Source organism: Leptodactylus fuscus, chromosome 5, assembly GCF_031893055.1.
Source record: "Leptodactylus fuscus isolate aLepFus1 chromosome 5, aLepFus1.hap2, whole genome shotgun sequence".
In the NCBI taxonomy this organism is placed as follows: Eukaryota; Metazoa; Chordata; class Amphibia; order Anura; family Leptodactylidae; genus Leptodactylus; species Leptodactylus fuscus.
Window position 1 is genome coordinate 209262782 of NC_134269.1, and position 20601 is coordinate 209283382.

At 44.6% G+C, this 20601-nt stretch overlaps 1 protein-coding gene across 4 annotated transcripts in view; it reads left to right on the forward strand.

Annotated features, from left to right (window-relative positions):
- FBLN1 (fibulin 1) overlaps positions 1-20601 on the forward strand; it is a 364927-nt gene that overhangs the window by 12478 nt on the left and 331848 nt on the right. For all 4 annotated transcript variants that reach the window (XR_012716131.1, XR_012716132.1, XM_075275140.1 and 1 more), the window contains exons 2-8: positions 7554-7662; positions 10204-10342; positions 11730-11883; positions 11975-12037; positions 12187-12288; positions 13409-13546; positions 14461-14598. Coding sequence is in view for 2 of the 4 variants with exons in the window: in XM_075275140.1 (XP_075131241.1) it covers positions 7554-7662; positions 10204-10342; positions 11730-11883; positions 11975-12037; positions 12187-12288; positions 13409-13546; positions 14461-14598 (843 nt within the window). In the remaining 2 variants the exon portion in view is untranslated. The remainder of the gene's footprint in view (positions 1-7553; positions 7663-10203; positions 10343-11729; positions 11884-11974; positions 12038-12186; positions 12289-13408; positions 13547-14460; positions 14599-20601) is intronic.

The following is a 20601-nucleotide window of genomic DNA, read 5'->3' on the forward strand; positions in this document are numbered from 1 at the left end:
ACATCAGCTCACACCATCTAGGTGACATCCAAAGTTCAGGACGTGATGGAGTCCACATGGTGTTATCCGCATGGCACATGTCTATTGTTACCATTGTATTCATCTTTATAATACATAATATCACGTATACAACTTTATCCATTGCTCCCGCGCCCTCCTGCAGCTTTACCATGATTTTCTGATTGTTGTTTCTCCATGACTAACATGTCTGATGGTTGTGGTTTTGAGTGCTGGGACCAGCAATGATCACAAGAATGGGGTCTACAAATTCCCCATGTTAATGGAACGGGAGCAGATGTTGCTTCTCTCGATTCTCTTCAAAAGGACTATGGGCGGTCACCAAGTAAAAAGAGAGGTAGCCAAGTATGTAGAACACCATTGTATGTACACCAGTTGTCCTGATGGGGTCCCAAAGGTTGGTCCTTCAGTAACCAGACACTTGCTAGCCCCCTATTGACCAATTGTGATCTGGCAAGTGTTCAATCTCACGACTGGACCACCACGGGGAATGAGGCATTACATCTTACGGAAATCTATAGGCTGTCCATGTAGATACGTTCATGCCTGATCTTCCAGAAGGTGAGACACTTTTTGTAGTCACACATTGGTATGGTTGGGTTTCTGAACCAGACAACTCCTTTAAGGATTATCCTACAATTGACTTACCACATGTACTATGCTTTCTGCTTTATCTCCATCCTGAAGGTCTTGTTATTGGACTCCATAACAATTTTTCCTTCTTTGATCCCATACATCAAAACACCTACTTGTCCTAAAACCTTGGTTATTATTCCAGATTAGATGACGAAGGGCTGCTTTGAAGCCAAAGCGAATGACAAGGACAAAAAGTTCTTTGAACACCTGTTTTTATCACAGTTTAGTCAGAGCGGTCCTGCAGCAAATATCTGACAATCTTCAAAGACCCTACAACTGATGACTAAAGATTGTGGGCTCGGAATGTGTCCTTCACAATAAGCCTCACGGAAACTTTGTCTAAAATCCTTTAACGAGGGGTTGTCCAGTTTAGGAACCGATTTTCATTTACCCCATTAGGAAATTCTGAGTTAAAGGTTGTCTCCAATTTTCTAATCCAGTATAAAGATATCTCAGACTAGGTCTATACCTCACCAAAGCTGAGAAGGGATATGAATCCTTACAGAATTTTCTATACATCCAACATAGGTATCTGAGGCCAAATCTGAGCCTGTCAACAGTTTGTATCTCAAGATCAGATCTGGTGGTCATACAACCCAAGTCTTCACTCCTTCCATCATGAGCAGCCTACGCCTGTCCAACCTCTGAAGGCTGCCAATGATGTATAAAGTTGCCAGATCTTTCAATGCAAGATCCTTAGGGAGATGCTATCTCATGGCGGTTATGACACTGATCTCATTGGTTGAGGAACATGTTCCAAAAACAAGAGGAGATCCATCAACCGTGACAAAAATATGTATGATTAACTGCACTAGAAAAAAATGACCATAAGTTCAATATAGACTCTTTTCCAAACATATCGCATCTCACTCTTTCCTTAAGACTTGAGTTCCAAGAACTTCCTTCAAGAAACGCTTCCTGCAGAAGTGGTGGATGAACTTCATTCATGCATACCAACAGTTCTGTAGACCAGTAGATGATTCAACTGTTGTCCATAAGACTAAGAAGCTCCAAAGTGGTCACCATTGTGCAGTGACAGACTGAGGTTCCTTGGGCCCACCAGATTAAATTATTCTCGGTGCCCACCATCCAACAATCCCTAGGAAATAGACCGTAATACTCCTTAAATTTGGGTTTCTTCTGCTGGACCATTATAGTGTTAGAGCCTTGACCTCACATTTCCAGTGCCAAAGGACCTCCAAAAAATTGACATACAAGTATATGAAGAACATTAGGAGATTCAATCCCACCTTCCGTAGTGCAGGAGCTCCTGGTGAGATATATCTTGCCTGGCGTTGGAAATTTGGACATTCAGACGTTTTCCTCCATGATATGCCAAAGACAGATATCTGACATCGATCTTGTAGAGCATCGACCATTTGGTCCCATGCGTCTACACGTAATAGGTCACGCAGCTGGCCATCGAGCTTGATGGCCAGCTGCAAACCGGAATGCCTCCAACCCATTATGTAGATGTCTAACGTATTATGTCCATGTTTATGCATCACTGACCAGTTGGCTGACATCTTGGTCTCGCCCACGCCATTGTTTATTCTGATGATGATTTGTATCTCAAATCCGGTTTTATGAGATCATTTTGCAGGACAAGGACATTTGGCCCAGGCCAAAAAAACGCGTAACACATTCTTGCTCTTCTGTCAACAAGTATCTGACGCCGGGCCTGGCTGTGATTCTACAATATTGTTATTCACTGTGTCTGATTGATACCGGGAGTGAAAACAGCGATGTGAATGACTACATATGTCTGGATGGAGGACAGACTTTTTGTTTATGTCTGGATAGTTTTATCAGTTTCGGGGTGTTGCACGCAGACTCTAGCTCGGCGAAAACTTTGCTAGGAACGTGTCAGTGGCAAAACTGGAAAGGGATTTTAAGACTTGGTTCCAGGGTCATAGGTAATGGTGACGCATGGATACTAATGGCAAAGGGGGACTGCTGCTTGAGGGGGGGCAAATGCCCCTCTTACCCAAGAAGATCTCAGGCACGTTGTAGGTTGGGAGTCCTAAAATAATTTTTACATTGGGACCCAGAAGCTTCAAGTTTGACCTCTTGTGGTGCAGTGTGGCCCAAAGGGCATTTGCCCCCTTTGCTGTCAGTAAATGTTCTGGTGGCTTCCAATAAGGTCATGGATCTACTGTAAATAAAGGAGAATAGGTTCATGGGGAAAAAAATTGGGGCCCAACTTAGTAACTGGTTCCAGTCCGATTTACTTCTATTTCCATTTTGTACCCCTTTCGGGCCCCCTCAACCAGGGGTCATGTATTGAGTAAAGTTGTGTACCAGGACTTACTTGGTGCAAGTATAAGATTTCAGTAAATCGACATTGGTGACCACTCTAAAATTTGGTCATTTGAAGCCATTGTCTAACTATTTTTGGCGGCCAAAAGCATGCCCAACTTATAGACCGGACCCCTACCATGGACCTAAAGGGTGGGCACACAATAGAGGTTCTCTCTTTGAATCCCTGGATCATGTTCTGCTAACGTAGTTTCTGTTCCTTTTAGAAAAAATTAAAATTAAAATATTCTATCTTAAATAATTTTCAAATTTTTAACATTTTTTTGGACAAATTTATGAATAAAAAGCCATATTTATTAATTTTTTTAGTTTTTATTATAAACCTAGAATAGTTTAACTGAGCTTTCTACAATGACGGATGATGTGTTGGGTTTTTCCTGCCAAGTCGCCCATACAGAGAGCTGGTTAGCAGTGTCATGTGCACACACTTCTACACCAAAATATTCGGAATATCCTCACAAGCTGTAAAAAAAAATTCCCCAAATTTTAACTTTATTAAGAGGTCTGACATAAGGAATACATGTATGTATGGAGCTGTTTCAGCACTGTAAGTTATTTCAGTATTGTATGGCGGTATTATCTATTTCAGCATTGTATTGTGTTATTTACTTTGGGTAACAATATTTAGGTATTGTACAATATTTTTGCTGTGATAGTGGTCGCACCATATAGTGGTATTATTTAGATATTGAATAGCACAGCACATGCACCATATAACAGTATTATTTAGTCATTGTATAGCACAGCACATGCACCCTATAACAGTATTATTTAGTCAATGTATAGCACAGTGATTGCACCCTATAACAGTATTATTTAGTCATTGTATAGCACAGCGATTGCAACATATAACAGTATTATTTAGTCATTGTATAGCACAGCGATTGCACCCTATAACAGTATTATTTAGTCATTGTATAGCACAGCGATTGCACCCTATAACAGTATTATTTAGTCATTGTATAGCACAGCGGATGCACCATATAACAGTATTATTTAGTCATTGTATAGCACAGCGATTGCACCATATAACAGTATTATTTAGTCATTGTATAGCACAGTGATTGCACCATATAACAGTATTATTTAGTCATTGTATAGCACAGCGATTGCACCATATAACAGTATTATTTAGTCATTGTATAGCACAGCGATTGCACCATATAACAGTATTATTTAGTCATTGTATAGCACAGTGATTGCACCATATAACAGTATTATTTAGTCATTGTATAGCACAGCGATTGCACCATATAACAGTATTATTTAGTCATTGTATAGCACAGCGATTGCACCATATAACAGTATTATTTAGTCATTCTATAGCACAGCGATTGCACCATATAACAGTATTATTTAGTCATTGTATAGCACAGCACATGCACCATATAACAGTATTATTTAGTCATTGTATAACACAGCGATTGCACCCTATAACAGTATTATTTAGTCATTGTATAGCACAGCGATTGCACCATATAACAGTATTATGTAGTCATTGTATAGCACAGCGATTACACCATATAACAGTATTATTTAGTCATTGTATAGCACAGCGGATGCACCATATAACAGTATTATTTAGTCATTGTATAGCACAGCAATTGCACCATATAACAGTATTATTTAGTCATTGTATAGCACAGCGGATGCACCATATAACAGTATTATTTAGTCATTGTATAGCACAGCGGATACACCATATAACAGTATTATTTAGTCATTGTATAGCACAGCGGATGCACCCTATAACAGTATTATTTAGTCATTGTATAGCACAGCGGATGCACCATATAACAGTATTATTTAGTCATTGTATAGCACAGCGATTGCACCATATAACAGTATTATTTAGTCATTGTATAGCACAGCGAATGCACCATATAACAGTATTATTTAGTCATTGTATAGCACAGCGGATGCACCATATAACAGTATTATTTAGTCATTTTATCATAGTGGTAGCACCATATAACAGTGTTATTTTTTTTATTATTATTGTATAGCACTGTTACAAGATTGTGTTATGTATGGAGTTGTTATTTCAGTACCATATGTTGAAATTATTCAAGTACTGTATGGCAATATTTTTTATTGAGCACTGTATGTTGTTATTTTTGCTTTGGGTAATGATTTAGTCATTGTATGGTACAATATTTTTGTTGTGTGTGATAGTGGTAGCAACCTTTTTTTGTATTGTTTAGTCATTGTATAGTGTAGTGGTAGCACCATATAGTAGTATTATTTAGTTATTGTCTAGCATAGTGGTAGCACCATATAGTAGTATTATTTAGTTATTGTCTAGCATAGTGGTAGCACCATATAGTAGTATTATTTAGTAATTGTATAGCATATTGATAGCACCATATAGTAGAATTATTTAGTAATTCTGCAGCATAGTGGTAGCACCATATGGCAATATTACTTTGTCATTGTATACCACTGTTATTAGATTGCAGCATATAAGATAAAGTTCTCCCCCTCATCCAAACGGCTCTCCATAATGCTGCACCTCCCTACATTTCCACCCTCATCTCTGTCTACCGCCCAACCCATGTTCTCCGCTCACTCAATGACCTAACACTTACATCCTCTATTATCAGAACCTCCCACGCTCGTACACAAGACTTCTCCCGAGCTGCACCACTTCTCTGGAATGCTCTACCCCGGACAATCAGATTAACTCCCAATTTCTACAGTTTCAAACGCAAACTAAAGTTGCATCTTATCAGACAAGCCTATCACAATGTCTAACGTAAACCCTTTCGTACTATAATTAGAATCCCCAAAATTTAACCCTCCTCTGTCCCCGCTCCTCCCACATTTCCCCACATGATATGATGCCATTTCAGGCTAACTTTATCTGTCCAAGCTCCATCCACATGTTACAGGACATGACTGGTGACGGCTCTTAAAGTCTTATGTTCATGTAATGACAGTCACCTCTATTACAAAAGGGTCTGACCTCTGCATAAGCAATACCGCCCCTGCTACCTCTTGTGTCACCCCCTCTACCTCATAGATTGTAAGCTCTTGCGAGCAGGTCCCTCAGTCCCAGCGTGTGAAATGACTTTCTTTGTAATGTGTCTTTCTGTCTGTATTTGACCCCTACAAATTGTACAGCGCTGCGAAATATGTTGGCGCTATAGAAATAACATTTATTATTATATTACGGTATTATTATTATTAAGAAGCTGTTATTTCAGGACTGTATGTTGGGGTTATTCCACTATTTTATGGTGGTATTTTTTAGCATTGTGCGGTATAATATTTTAGCACTGTATAATAGCGGTATAACCATATACCAGTATTATTTAGTCACTGTTATTAGATTATTGTATATATGGAGCTGTCATTTTTGCACCTGATGTTGAAGTTATTTGAGTGATATGGTGTTATTTTTTTATTTTATTTATAAGAGTCCTCTGGCATTATGGCTCTGTATATTAAAGTTATTCAAGTATTGTATGGCGGTATTATTTATATGAGTACCATAGGGTGTTATTTACGTTGGTAAATGCTATTTAGGTATTGTACATTACAATACGTTTAGAGTGTAGTTTACGTTAGGAAAAGTTATGTAGACATTGTATGTTACAATATGTTTAGCGTGTGTATGATAGTGGTGACAACATATAACAGTATTACTTAGTCATTGTACACCATTGTTATTAGATTACAGTTTGTACTGAGCTGACATTTCGGCACTGTACGTTAAAGTTATTGAAGTATTGTATGGCGGTATTATTTATATGAGCACCATACGGTGTTATTTACTTTGGTAAATGCTATTTAGGTATTGTACGTTACAATACGTTTAGAGTGTATGATAGCGGTAACAACATATAGCAGTATTACTTAGTCATTGTATGGCATTGTTATTAGATTACCGCTTGTTTGAAGCTGCCATTCCGTTACTGTATATTGAAGATATTTCAGTATTGTATATGAACATAGTATGGTGTTGCTTACCATGGGCAGTACTATTTTGGCATTGTACGGTATAATATTTTTACAGAGGAGGGTTGGTATATCACTGTGACAACTGTATTAAAGGGATATTTGGCCATGACACCATATGACGGTGATATATAGGTACTATTGTTTTGTTATTTGTACACGATGCGGCAGTACACCATATGGGGGGTTTCCAAGCCAATGTAAGGCCGGCCCGGTTTTTACTAGCCTCTGACCACTCTTGTTGAGTAAACTCATGAGTCCTCTGGCCTACTTATTTTAATAGCCCATGTGTATTTCTTTCCTTCCCAGAAACTGAATAGAAATAGCAGACGTCTGAACCCGTTACGGTCATTAAGTAAATTCCCAATGTCAGAATCAGTCATTGGAGCGCAGACAACAACACGGTTATAAAACCCAAGCCCTATCACAGGCATTTGTTGCACAATCTTAAAGGGGAGGGGGAAAGGGGGACCTTTCTGTGGTTTGGCGCCCCCTCTAAACAGAATCTTTCCGCCACAATGACTTTCTGCTATGATCTTGCAGAAAATATTCGGATAAAGTTTCAAATCTCGCTTTGTGTCATTGCTGCAAATCCATAATCCTATGTTGTTTTTTTGCAGTTGCTGCTCAGGAGAAGGCAGATGCCTGCTGTACTAGCGGGTACGAGTGGGCATCACTGAAACAGGATTGTACCAACCTCCCTAGTGTCTCAGACTTCAAACAGTGCAGGTGAGTGAACCATCTACCAAAAAAATTTAAAGGGAGTGTATCACCATATCAACCTTCCAACCAGTTAGATAGGATAGGGTCATCGAAATCAAATGGTGTTTTCCCCTTGCGAATCGCTGCCTCCGTTGCTGAGATATCGCAGTTTCTGTCACATGCAGATGAGCTCTCTGGAGCAATGGCGGCCTCCTTGTTGCTTCAATTTATTGACAAAAGCAGCGATATCTCGGCAATCTAGGCAGCGATTGGCAAAGGGAAAACACCGTTTGATTCAGGTGATGCTAACCTATCTATCTCTGGGGTTTGGTTTGACGTGCTGGGTTGTGGTGACACTCCCTTTAAGTGACGCAGCAGCTATACAGTTATCTATGGAAGAAAAAGGATTGTGTTTATACCGCGTACTCTGCCATATTAGACAGGGGGTGGATTGTAGTTTTCATCCTGATCTTCATGTAAATTGTCTGATTCCTGAGAGAAATAATGGTGCTCATTTTTTCATGTTGTGGGTGCAAGATAGAGTTCACTCATTTCTTAAAGGAGGGCAGCTGGGGAGGCCAGAAATCCCGTTCTTTTACTCCCCTGCAGCCACTCCAACTCTCAGTGAGGTCTCTGACTCCTCTCTAGGCTATTCCACTGACTTTCAGACCCAGTGGCGTAACTAGGAATGGCGGGGCCCCGTGCACACAGTATTATCCCCCATAGTGGCCCCTGCACACAGTATTATGTCCCTCAGTGGCCCCTGCACACAGTATTATACCCCATAGTGGCCCCTGCACACAGTATTATGCCCCATAGTGGCCCCTGCACACAGTATTATTTCCCTCAGTGGCCCCTGCACACAGTATTATACCCCATAGTGGCCCCTGCACACAGTATTATCCCCCATAGTGGCCCCTGCACACAGTATTATACCCCATAGTGGCCCCTGCACACAGTATTATACCCCATAGTGGACCCTGCACACAGTATTATACCCCATAGTGGCCCCTGCACACAGTATTATGTCCCTCAGTGGCCCCTGCACACAGTATTATGTCCCTCAGTGGCCCCTGCACACAGTATTATGTCCCATAGTGGCCCCTGCACACAGTATTATGTCCCTCAGTGGCCCCTGCACACAGTATTATGCCCCATAGTGGCCCCGTGCACACAGTATTATATCCCTTAGTGGCCCCTGCACACAGTATTATGTCCCATAATGGCCCCAGTACACAGTATTATGTCCCTTAGTGGCCCCTGCACACAGTATTATCCCCCATAGTGGCCCCAGTACACAGTATTATGTCCCTTAGTGGCCCCTGCACACAGTATTATGTCCCATAGTGGCCCCTGCACACAGTATTGTCCCCATAGTGGCCCCTGCACACAGTATTGTCCCCATAGTGGCCCCTGCACACAGTATTGTCCCCATAGTGGCCCCTGCACACAGTATTGTCCCCATAGTGGCCCTGCACACAGTATTATAGCCCATAGTGGCCCCTGCACATAGTATTATGTCTCTTAGTGGCCCCTGCACACAGTATTATCCCCCATAGTGGCCCCTGCACACAGTATTATGTCCCACTGTGGACACCCATAAATAATTACTATACTCTGGAGTCTTTTCAGACCCCAGAGTATAATAATCGGAGACCCAGGAGAATAAAAACATAAAAACTACTGTTTCTTACCTGTCCCCCGGCTCCTATGCTGTCGGAATCCACTGTCGGCATTCTTCAATGACGTCGGACGTCACATGACTCGGGACGCAGGCCAGGGTCATGGGACGTCAGAGACGTCAGACAACTAGGCCTGAGCTGAGGCCTGCCCTGATCGTGGAGAGGTTTTTTATGTTTCTTACCTCTCCCGGGCCTCTGATCATTATACTCGGGGGTCTACAAAGACCTCAACCAGCGTGATGATAACACATCCCCCTCAGTCCCATAGTTTAGGGGGTGCGGATGTAGGGATATAGCACAACTCTCCAAATTCTATTAGTCGGAGCTATCTGCGTTGGCTCCGGCCTCCCTGGCGCTTAATAAAAGGGATCTTTCTAAGCCTTTAGCCAAACAACAAGCTTTTCTTGTAGACATAAGGAAGCGGGGAGACTTCTCAGCGGAGTGAATTAGGAAATCCTCTTTTCTTTGAAAGTTCACCCATGGGAGACGATGTCAGGGACTTGAAAGAGGATTGACTATTCAATAAGCGGGAGAGGTCGAGCATCTGATATCCAGATACATCCCGTCTGCACATGAGTGGAGGCGTATTAGAAGGTTCCTGTGTCCCAATCTGGTCCGAGGCCCCCTCATGTAGCATTTATAATACTGGTCTTCCTCTGTAGCCCCCTCGAGCTTTTTTTTAGAAAGAGCGCCACACCTGTCCAGGAGTAGTGTTTGCCATTGAAACTCAGCTTTATTGAAATAAATGGGATGGAGCTGCTATACCACGTATGGACAGGTGTGGCGCTGTTCCTGACAGAAAGCAGCCTTAGGGTATTTCTTTTATGGTTTTGATCCATGGGGTCTCCATGACACATGTAATGTTGGTTTGCTCCCGTTTCTTTAGAGTAATCCAGGAACAATGTTGCCTGAACCAGCTGGAGGAATTGCACTGTACAAGCGGAATCAATATTGCCACAGAGAAGAATTCTTGTGATACAAGCGACCTGGAAAATTCTTCCACCTGTGAATCTCGGTTTGTGAAGGTGAGCCAACATCTAATGGGATGGATGACCCTACAAGTTATAGGTCCGTGGGGCACCCATTATTCATCATTGACTTGAGCCCACGAAGGTCTATTAAAAATGTCCTATTTTTTTGGTGGTTCGCCAAATGTTATAATTAGAGATAAAATGTTCGAGGTTCGATATTCGTTTCGAGTAGCCCCTCAATATTCGACTACTCAAATCGAATATCGAGCCCTATTATAGTCTATGAGGGGAAAATGCTCGTTTCAGGGGTAGGCAACGTTCGATCAAATTATACTTACCAAGTCCACGAGTGAAGGTCGGGCTGGATCCTCCGAGAAGTCTTCTCCTTGCAGCGTCCCCGCGGCGTCTTCCGGCTCTGAATTCACTCTGCCAGGTATCGGGCCTGGTCAAAGCCGACTGCGCATGTCCGCACTACAAGCGAACATGCGCAGTCAGCTCTGCCCAGGCCCGATGCCTGGCAGAGTGAATGAAGAGACGGAAGACGCCGCGGGGAAGCTGCACAGAGAAGACTTCTAAAGGTAGGAGAAGGACCAGCGTTGATTGGCCGACTGTATAGCATTTGGCCAATCAATGCTGGTTCTGCATCAAAGTTTTACATTGGAATAGCGAGTGGTACTCGATCGAGTACGAGTATTTCGAATACCGTAGTATTTGATCGAATACCTACTCGATCGAATACTACTCGCTCATCTCTAGTTATAATCCTTTAAAGGTGGTATAGGCTATAAATGTCTGATTGAAGTAGCCCCACCTTTGGGATCCACACCTCTCTCCACAACGGGGTCCCCCAACCTCCATCCTGAATCCATCCTGAGAATAAATGAAGAGCAGTCACTTGGCAGACTCCCCTAAAAGTATATTTGCCAACATCTTTCCACCATTTGAGATCCAAAATTTACCAATGATGAATTATCTCCACCACTAAACACTAAACTCAATGGGAGATGTAGTGAGCGCCCCCTTGTGGCACTTGCGGGTAGCAATGTCACAGCAGGCAGGGGAGCAGTTCAATGTTGTACCCTGTCTGGTCCCCCTAGTGGTATGAGCATCTATAAAAGCATGATTATACATATATTAAATTTATAATCTTTCTTAAAGGGAGTGTGTCACCAGAAACCATATATCACCCCAGTCCATAGATAGATAGGTTAGGGTCATCTGAATCAGACAGTGTTGTCCCCTTGTCAATCGCTGCCTCCGTTACCAAGATATTGCTGTTTTTGTCATATGCAAATGAGCTCTCTAGAGTAATGGCGGCCTTCAATTTATTGACACAAACAGCGATATCTCAGCAATTCGGAGACCGATTCACAAAGGGGTTGGGTTAATAGGCTGGGTGATAGAGACAACTCCCTTTAAATCTGTTTTATTTCTATTATAGAGATGTTGCAACTGCTGCATGCTGGGTAAAGAGGCCCAGGCCCGGGGTGAAAGCTGCGAACAGAACATGTTCCTGGGCTACCAGTGCAGCCTGGTGTTCAGGGCCTGCTGTGTAAAAGGACAGGAGGGGAACGATACCCCCAACCAGGATGAAGGTGCAATAGTCTGCAGATTACATAGTATTAGTAATGTTAGAACTGTTGGGTGATAATAGATTGAACTAAAAATGTCATTTTATTCCCAAAGCTAACAACAATTTGGACTCCAACAATGACAATGAAGACCCCTCCCTGAATGACAGATGCAGAGGTGAGTCCAGTGCTTATAACTTTTAATATGTCCTTATACTCCATTCACATCCAAAGCTGCAGCCGCAATTCAGCTCAATTCCTAAGGCTTTTATGCTAACATCTCTCCACAATTTGCATCATGTAATCCATGAGGTCTTCTATGTGCAGGTGGCGGACCGTGCAACCAGCAGTGCAGAGACACCGGTACCAGCGTGATCTGTTCCTGTTACGCCGGATACCAGCTTCATCCAGACGGTGTCACTTGTGAAGGTACTCACTTTATGACTGTGCAAATTTAGTAAAAAGTCCAACATTTTGAAAGTTTTCCTAATGCCTTATGCGTCACTTGTTCTATCATTTACCCCTGTAACATAAAACGTCCCGGTGGAGTTGGTCAATTCCACCAAACAGCTCAGGCTGTTAACCCGGGGTCACAGGGGGGAGGTGGGGGCTACTGAAGGCGTTGGACGGGGTCCAGGTATCTTCTGATTCATTTCCCGGAGGCGCCATTTAGATATTTTTTTACATCTGCTTTTCTTTGTGTTCGCATGTGTGGTCTTAGCGGATTAACCTCTTCATGTCTGTGAACTGCTAGAAATAATGCCAGGCAGGTGGTCCTAAAGGTGGGCACATACCCATCAGATGGATAGGGTCAGATCTGAGGTCCTGTGGCTACGTCTTAAGCCAATGTGTCACAGATTTGTACTGACTGTACGTATAGATCCGATACCGGGGCATACTGCCACCTACCTTACTTTTATGGCCATATATATATCGTAAAAATAAAACAGCCATACATGTGCGCTAATACTTAGACCTAATACTGCCATACAGTGACTAATAATACTTTCATACATTGTACACACAGTACTATCATTCAGTGCCCAAATAAGGCTATGATAGTATAGCACCCTCTTAATATTGCCATATATATACCGCACAATGCCGCTATACACTGCCCAAATAAACCTGCCCTTTAGATCCAAATCATACTGCAATACAATGCCTAAATAGATCAGGGGTTGTTAGTAAAGTCCTTACTGGTATAGGGCTATGAACCTTTACATGCTCCTCTCTCAGGTTGCTCCATTCCTTAGAGGCACCCCGAAGATAAAGGGTCTATCTATGGCCAATTTATTTACCCATTTTTTTTACCCCATTTTACTGTTTTTTTGTTCAGTAAATCAGACTTGTTAGTGTCTCTGCAGGTTCCACACGTGCAGATGCCCTGTCACCCTCGTCCCCTAGATATATCAGGGTGTCATAGATAATGATAGGTGATGAATGTAAGGTCATTGGGGTCTGAGCCCACTTGTGCCTATAGACCCATATGGCTCCATTCTGCTCCGCTCATCTCCTCAGTTCATTGACGTTTTCGTTGTTCACACAGATATCAATGAATGTATTGCGGGGACGCACAATTGTAAGGTGGGGCAGATCTGCATCAATCAGCTGGGATCCTTCCGCTGTCAGAGGGAGATCAACTGCGGTACAGGCTACGAACTCACAGAGGATAACAGCTGTAAAGGTACAGGAGTACATTGGCACCCAAAACCTGCCAGATGCTTATCACCATATACTTATAGGCAGCTATGCTGGAGAACTAATTTGCATGTATTTCCCCACATTTCCCAGTTTCACCAACTCCAGCTCTTTTCATCTTTTAATAGGCTCGTCTCCACCGATTCTGGCGCAGTTGGAATTTTTTCTGTAGCCCCCACTGTTCCTGAGAAATCAGTGCAGTCAGTTTTGCTAATCAGTGCTTACTAGACTCCCTAATGTCAAGTGGGTGCTATTAGGCAAGGATCAGGGAAGAGGGCGTGACTCTGGCACTGTCTCTGATTGGAGCTCTGAGTCACGCCCCCTTTCTGGTCCTGCCTGACATCACCCACTTGCTATTAGAGAGTTTAGTTAGCATTTCAGGCACGGAAACTTACTGCACTGTTTAGGAACGGTGAGGGCTAGAGAAAAAATTCCAACTGCACCAGAATCAGTGGAGAGAGGCCTATTAAAGGATGTAAAGAGTTGTCAGAGGGGGTTAAAAGCCTTTTTCAAGTTTCCATACACCTGGAGATGGTCTCCACAAGGAGACTTAGTATCTTCCTGACTTACCACATGGCACGGTGCCGACCTTCACCTAATCACAACCTGTTGGCAGCTACCGATAATAATAATATTACAATTTTTTAGGATATGTTATTAGTGGAAACTTAAATCAATGTTATTATTATAAACTTACTTTTCGCAATAGCATCTGATGACAATACTCTATATACAGTAATAAAACCACGAGGATACTGCCCCCTGGTGGCTATAGTATTATTATTTTTTTTTTAGTAATACTGACCACTATTTCAATGCACATGGGTGCCCTCTAGTGGCTGAAGACCAGAACTGGTTATCATATCGATCTAACAGGCCGTATTACTTTGCGATTTGCAGATATTGATGAGTGTGCAACAGGAACTCACAACTGTCTCCCGACCTTCAACTGCCAGAACACGCCCGGATCTTTCCGCTGTCGCCCTAAAGTGCAGTGCAGCACTGGGTTCATTCAGGATGCGCTGGGCAATTGTATTGGTAAGTCCAGGCAGTATTTTTAGATGGTTACTACTACTACTACTCTTAGCATGTGACAAGGCTGATTCTTGATCTTTCCCCCGATTTACCCAGGTCTTTTCACCACCATCACCAAGATAGGGCTATTGTGATGCCCCCTGCTGGTTATATTATATGACTTCACACCAGATCTTTAGGTCTTGTTTTCCGCTTCTTTGCTATTAATGGCAAACCAAAAGGGTGGTGTGGTCCTCCGGCAGTATGACATTCTACTAGTCTCCCATGGGTTGGTCATAGCATACCTCCCAACCATCCCGATTTCCGGGGGACATTCACGATTTCGGTGATGTGTACCGTGGTCCCAGTCGGCGGGAGGTATGTCCCGATTTCAACTCAGATCTGCGTCTGGAGGATGCAGATCTGAGTTGAATACATACGCGACTAAAGCAATGAGCTGTCACAGCTCAGCTCCTTGCTTTGCCGCGGTGCTCCGGCTAGTGGCTGTGTAGGCGCGATGTGATGACATCACATCGCTCCTACAACTGTGTTAGTGAGACTGCGGAGAGAGTGGCGGGGGAGCGAGGAATAGGTGAGTTTAATGTGCGTACACATTGAGGTGGAACATGAAACTAGGGGCAGATGAAGGAGGGGACGGCATGACACTGAGAGCAGAGAAGGAGAGACATGAAACTGTGGGCAGAGATGGGGACATGAATCTGGGGGCAAAGATGGGGGGACATGAATCTGGGGGCAAAGATGGGGGGATATGAATCTGGGAGCAGAGATGGGGGAACATTAATCTGGGGGCAGAGATGGGGGACATGAATCTGGGGGAAGAGATGGGGGGGCATGAATCTGGGGGCAGAGATGGGGGACATGAATCTGGGGGAAGAGATGGGGGACATGAATCTGGGGGCAGAGATGGGGGGGCATTAATCTGGGGGCAGTGATGGGGGGACATGAATCTGGGGGCAGAGATGGAGGAGACATGAATCTGGGACAGAGATGGAGGGGACACGAAACTGGGGGCAAATGAAGGGTGTATTTGAAACTGGGATAGAGGGGACTGAGAGATAGAGGGGGGACATATAATTTACGGGTGACTGTAGGAGGATTATACTGTGTGCGGGCACATGAAAAATGAATGAGAATGGGTGGAGTCAACATAAAAGTGGGTCGAGCTAAATTTGCCGCGGCGTACTACGTGCGCCGCACATTTTGTCCCTCTTTCAGGTCTTCAAAAGTTGGGAGGTATGGTTATAGTGTAGCAGTCAGTAGTAGCCCCTATTGTCTTAACACTGGTGTTTTGCTGCCATCTACTGGTGTGAAGAAATATAGCCTGGGACTGTACTACTGTGAGACAATAATCACCCTGTTCTGTTTGGTAAATGGTGCGGTCCAGAGGAAGTGACGTGAGCAGCGTGGTGTGGGCCCAGAGTGTGTGCTGTGAGGACCTGTGAGAGGCCATTGCTGCTGTAGGCCATAGTAGAAGGCCTGAAACACTGCAGAGACTGACTGGAGAAAGCGGCAGTGTTGTGGAGATTGTTCTGGAGACTAAAGCCGGACTGTGCCTTGGACTTTGTTCAGACCTTCACCCAAGACAGAAGCAAGACAGAGTCTGCTGAGTTCCTGGACAGGCCTGCATCGAGGGAGCACCACAGAGAGCTGAGAGACTGTATAAACCCGGTACCGTACAAGTATCTCAGGGACAGCTAGGGCCAGTTTATAGGGGGCGTTATCCTCATACTGTTATATGTAACTTAGTTTTATTTTGTTGATTCCTTCCCATTTTCCATAAGTAAATTGTGTTATATACCTGCCAGTGTGCGTCTGTCTCCTAGTCGCGGATCCTTGTTACCTGCTGGCCCGGACTTACATTTTGGCGTAGTCGGCAGGATCCGTAGCTCAGGAGACATGTCGGACAGGGAAGAGGGAACCTCTGCCGGGTCAAGCTCAGGTGCCCCAGCTGATAGTCCCAATGTAGCTGTTTTACCAGGAAGGAGAATGGTGCCGCCGGGCTCAGTGATGAGCCAAGTGACAAAATTTAATGGATGTAATATGACGGTAGCTGAATGGGCAGATCAGATACGAGGCTTACAGCAGATATATGACATTGCACCAGATGTGATAGTACAGTTAGCCACACTGACGCTGACAGGGGACGCCAAGACGACTGTCAGGCTACAACCAGCTAATGAGAAAAAGACATTTGATGAAGTAGTGACTTTGTTAGAGACCATTTATGGAGAGACAGCGTCATTAGGTTCCCTAAAGGTCAGGTTCTTTCAGCGAACCCAGTCAGAAACTGAAACTCTCCCTCAGTATGCCAATGCCCTACAAGAACTACTCAATGACGTTAGGGAAAAAGGGGGAACCAACGCTATAGCCGACTATGACCGTACTCTCCGAGACCAGTTTGTCATAGGAATACGTGACAAGATCATAGCAGAGGCAATGCAAGATGAGATAAGGAGACGGCCACAATCTACCTTCAGTGACATACGGGTGGAGGCAATTTACCGTGCGAATAGTAAAGTGACAGAGCCACAGGTGAGACAGAGTGTCACACTAAGTCAAGGGGCTGAAGCAGCAGCTATAGGAAAAGCCAGAGACCTGGAGTCCATTATTCAGAAACTACAGGTACAAGTAGAATACCTAACAAAGCGCTGCGAAGATTATGCACAGCAGGCCAAGAGAGGCTATGAAGGAGGAAGAGTGAATAAAGTACCTGAGAGTGGAGTGTCAGGGGCCTACCGAGGGGGCCCAGAACAGGACCGAGAACGTTGGGCCTACCGAGGGGGCCCAGAGAGACGACCACCTCGGCGAGAGATCCAGTGCTGGGTGTGTGGAAGACTGGGACATGTCGCTGCAAAATGCCCAGACAAGTTCCCAAGACAGCCACCTTTAAACTAGAAGGTTCCAGCGCAGCGGGGCATGCGTTGGAAGGGAACAAAAGAGTGAAGGAAGTTAAGAGCCCTGATGATACACTGATTGCAGCAAGCCCAGTATTGCAGGTCAAGATGAATGATGTCCTCGTTACTGGAATGATAGATACGGGATCACAGGTTACCACTATGGGAAGAGAATGTTATGAACGGTACTTCCAACAGTCTGCCCAGTATGACCCTGAGATGTTTGTGAGTGTGGTGGCAGCCAATAACCTACCTGTCCCGGTATGCGGAGTAGTCTGGATGGACGTGAACATATGCGGCCGAGACTTAGGCAGAAGAGGTATTATCGTAGTCCAGGAGGGCTATGATAAACAGATCCCCGTAATTTTAGGGATGAATATTCTGAAGGACATGGACCACCTGCTGTTTGCTAGAGATGGGCATAATTATTGGAGAGAAGCTACTGCTCACCAACCCACTCGGGCTGCCTTACAGCGATTAATAAGGATGTGTGGACTACAGAGAGCCACCGGTGGAGAACAGCCCGTGGGCTGTATTACTGTTCCTCATCACACCAAGGTAACACTACCAGCTGAAAGAGAGACTATTATATCGCTCCCACTGGGCACCACCCGGAAATTAGAAGGCCTCTCTGTCATGATTGACCCATTATCTAACCAGAGCGGGTGCACTAATGTGCTTGTGGCTCGCTCTTTGTCTGTGGTAACCCAGGGGAGAGTGTTGGTGCGGTGTGTCAATACCCATAACCAGAGTTTAGATCTGACTCCAGGTAGCCTCCTTGCCAAGGTCTATGCTGTCCCAGCTGAAATACGAAAGGCGACACCTTTAGAACTGACCCCGTCTGGGAAGGGGGAATGGTCAGTGACCGTGTCCACAGAAGCAGAAGGGCTCATTGTCTCCCATGAAGAAGGGCGGTTGCTGCGGGAACGGATGAAGTTAAATGTTTCCCGATTCACCACTGATCAAGTCAGAAAGATAGACCAGTTGCTAGGAGAACACAAGGCCTCATTTGCACGACATGAGAATGACTTTGGCTGTGCACAGGGAATCTATCACGAAATACCCACTGGAGATGCGGCTCCCATCCGAGAGAGATATCGGCAGATACCACCCCAACAGTACCAAGAAGTGAAAGATCTGCTGAATTCAATGCTGGAGAATGGAGTTGTTAGAGAGAGTCAAAGCCCTTGGGCTGCACCAGTGGTGTTAGTCAAAAAGAAGGACGGATCTTTAAGGTTCTGCGTGGATTATCGTAGACTGAACTCCTGCACTGTACGTGACTCTTACCCGCTCCCCCGTATTGAAGAATCGCTTACGGCCTTAGGCAAGGCCCGTTACTTCTCGTCCCTGGATTTAGCAAGTGGCTACTGGCAGGTCCCCATGAGTGAGAAAGACAAAGGGAAGACGGCTTTCATCCTCCCAATGGGTCTATATGAGTTCAACCGTATGCCTTTTGGTCTGACCAATGCCCCGGGTACATTCCAACGGCTCATGGAGAAATGTCTGGGCGATTTCAATTTCGAATTCACTCTGATTTACCTTGATGACATCATTGTCTATTCCGCTACATTCGAAGATCATCTTCAGAAGCTGGGGAAGGTTTTTAGGAGACTGAGAGAGCACGGTTTGAAGTTGAAGCCCAGTAAGTGTCGCCTGTTACAGGAAGAAATTGAATATTTGGGACATCGAATATCAGGACGTGGAGTGCAGCCATCCAGTGAGAAGATTGCGGCTGTGCGAGACTGGCCCACTCCTACCACCCTACGAGAGGTCCGTGCCTTCTTAGGGCTTGCTGGATATTACAGGCGGTTTGTGAAAGACTTTGCACACAAAGCTGAACCACTGAATGCGCTATTGAGGAATACCGCTAGGGGTCCGAAGGCTCAATGCGTGCCTTGGGGTATCGAACAAGAGAGAGCATTTCAAACTCTGAAAGATGCTTTGACCAACCCTCCAATTCTGGCATATGCTGATTACCATCTACCCTTTCAGCTTTATACAGACGCCAGCCAATATGGTCTTGGGGCAGTACTCTCCCAAATCCAGAATGGAGAAGAAAGAGTGATCGCATATGGCAGCCGGTCATTACGAGACTCTGAAAGAAACCCTGCTAATTACAGCTCCTTCCGCTTGGAGTTATTAGCCCTTGTGTGGGCAATGACTGAGAAGTTTGCGGGGTACCTCACCGGGGCAGAAGTACAAGTGTTGACAGACAACAATCCACTGGCACATTTGGATAATGCAAAGCTAGGTGCCCTGGAGCAACGGTGGATGGCCCGACTTTCTAAGTACCGCTACAGTGTGAAATATCGCTCCAAAAATGAGAATCAGAATGCCGATGCATTGTCCCGAGTCACCACCCAACCACCGGTCGGCGACATAGATCAAGAATTAGAATCAACAGAGGTACCTGATTTCACCCAGTTTTCCCAGAAGGTGGTGACTGCTCGACAGAGCGAAATACTGGGAACTCAAGTAGCTCCCTTCCTGGGCCCATCCCACCAAGAATGGATTGGGCTCCAGCAACGTGATCCAAGCCTGGCACTGTTATGCCGTTGTGTTAAAAAGGGGTGCAAGCCTACTACTGATGAAAGAGACCAGCTGTCACCTGAAGTATTAGCGGTACTGGGGCAGTGGAACCGATTGGAGATGAGGGACGGGATCCTACGACGGCGTGTATACTTGCCAACTGAAATTGACGCCTGTTATCAAATTGTAGTGACTACTGATCTGGCCCGTCCACTAGCCGCCGAGGTACATCGTAGGAATGGTCACTTTGGAGCTGAGAAGACCTTTAGGTGGCTCCAACGATTGATCTTCTGTCCGAGTCTCCGCTTCATTGTTGAAGAAGTATGTCGTGATTGCAGAGCATGCGAAATCAACAAAGCAGTTGAACAGAGGGCTCCAACACAGACCATAGTGACGAAAGAGCCACTTGAAGTATTGATGATTGACTATCTCGCCGTGGGATATTCTGCAAGTGGGCATCAGTATTGCTTAGTTATGGTAGATCACTTTACCAAATTTGCTGTAGCCGTTGCAACAAAGGACCAGACTGCTGAGTCGGCTGCTGAGGCCCTGTGTCACCACTTCATACGAGTGTACGGCTGCC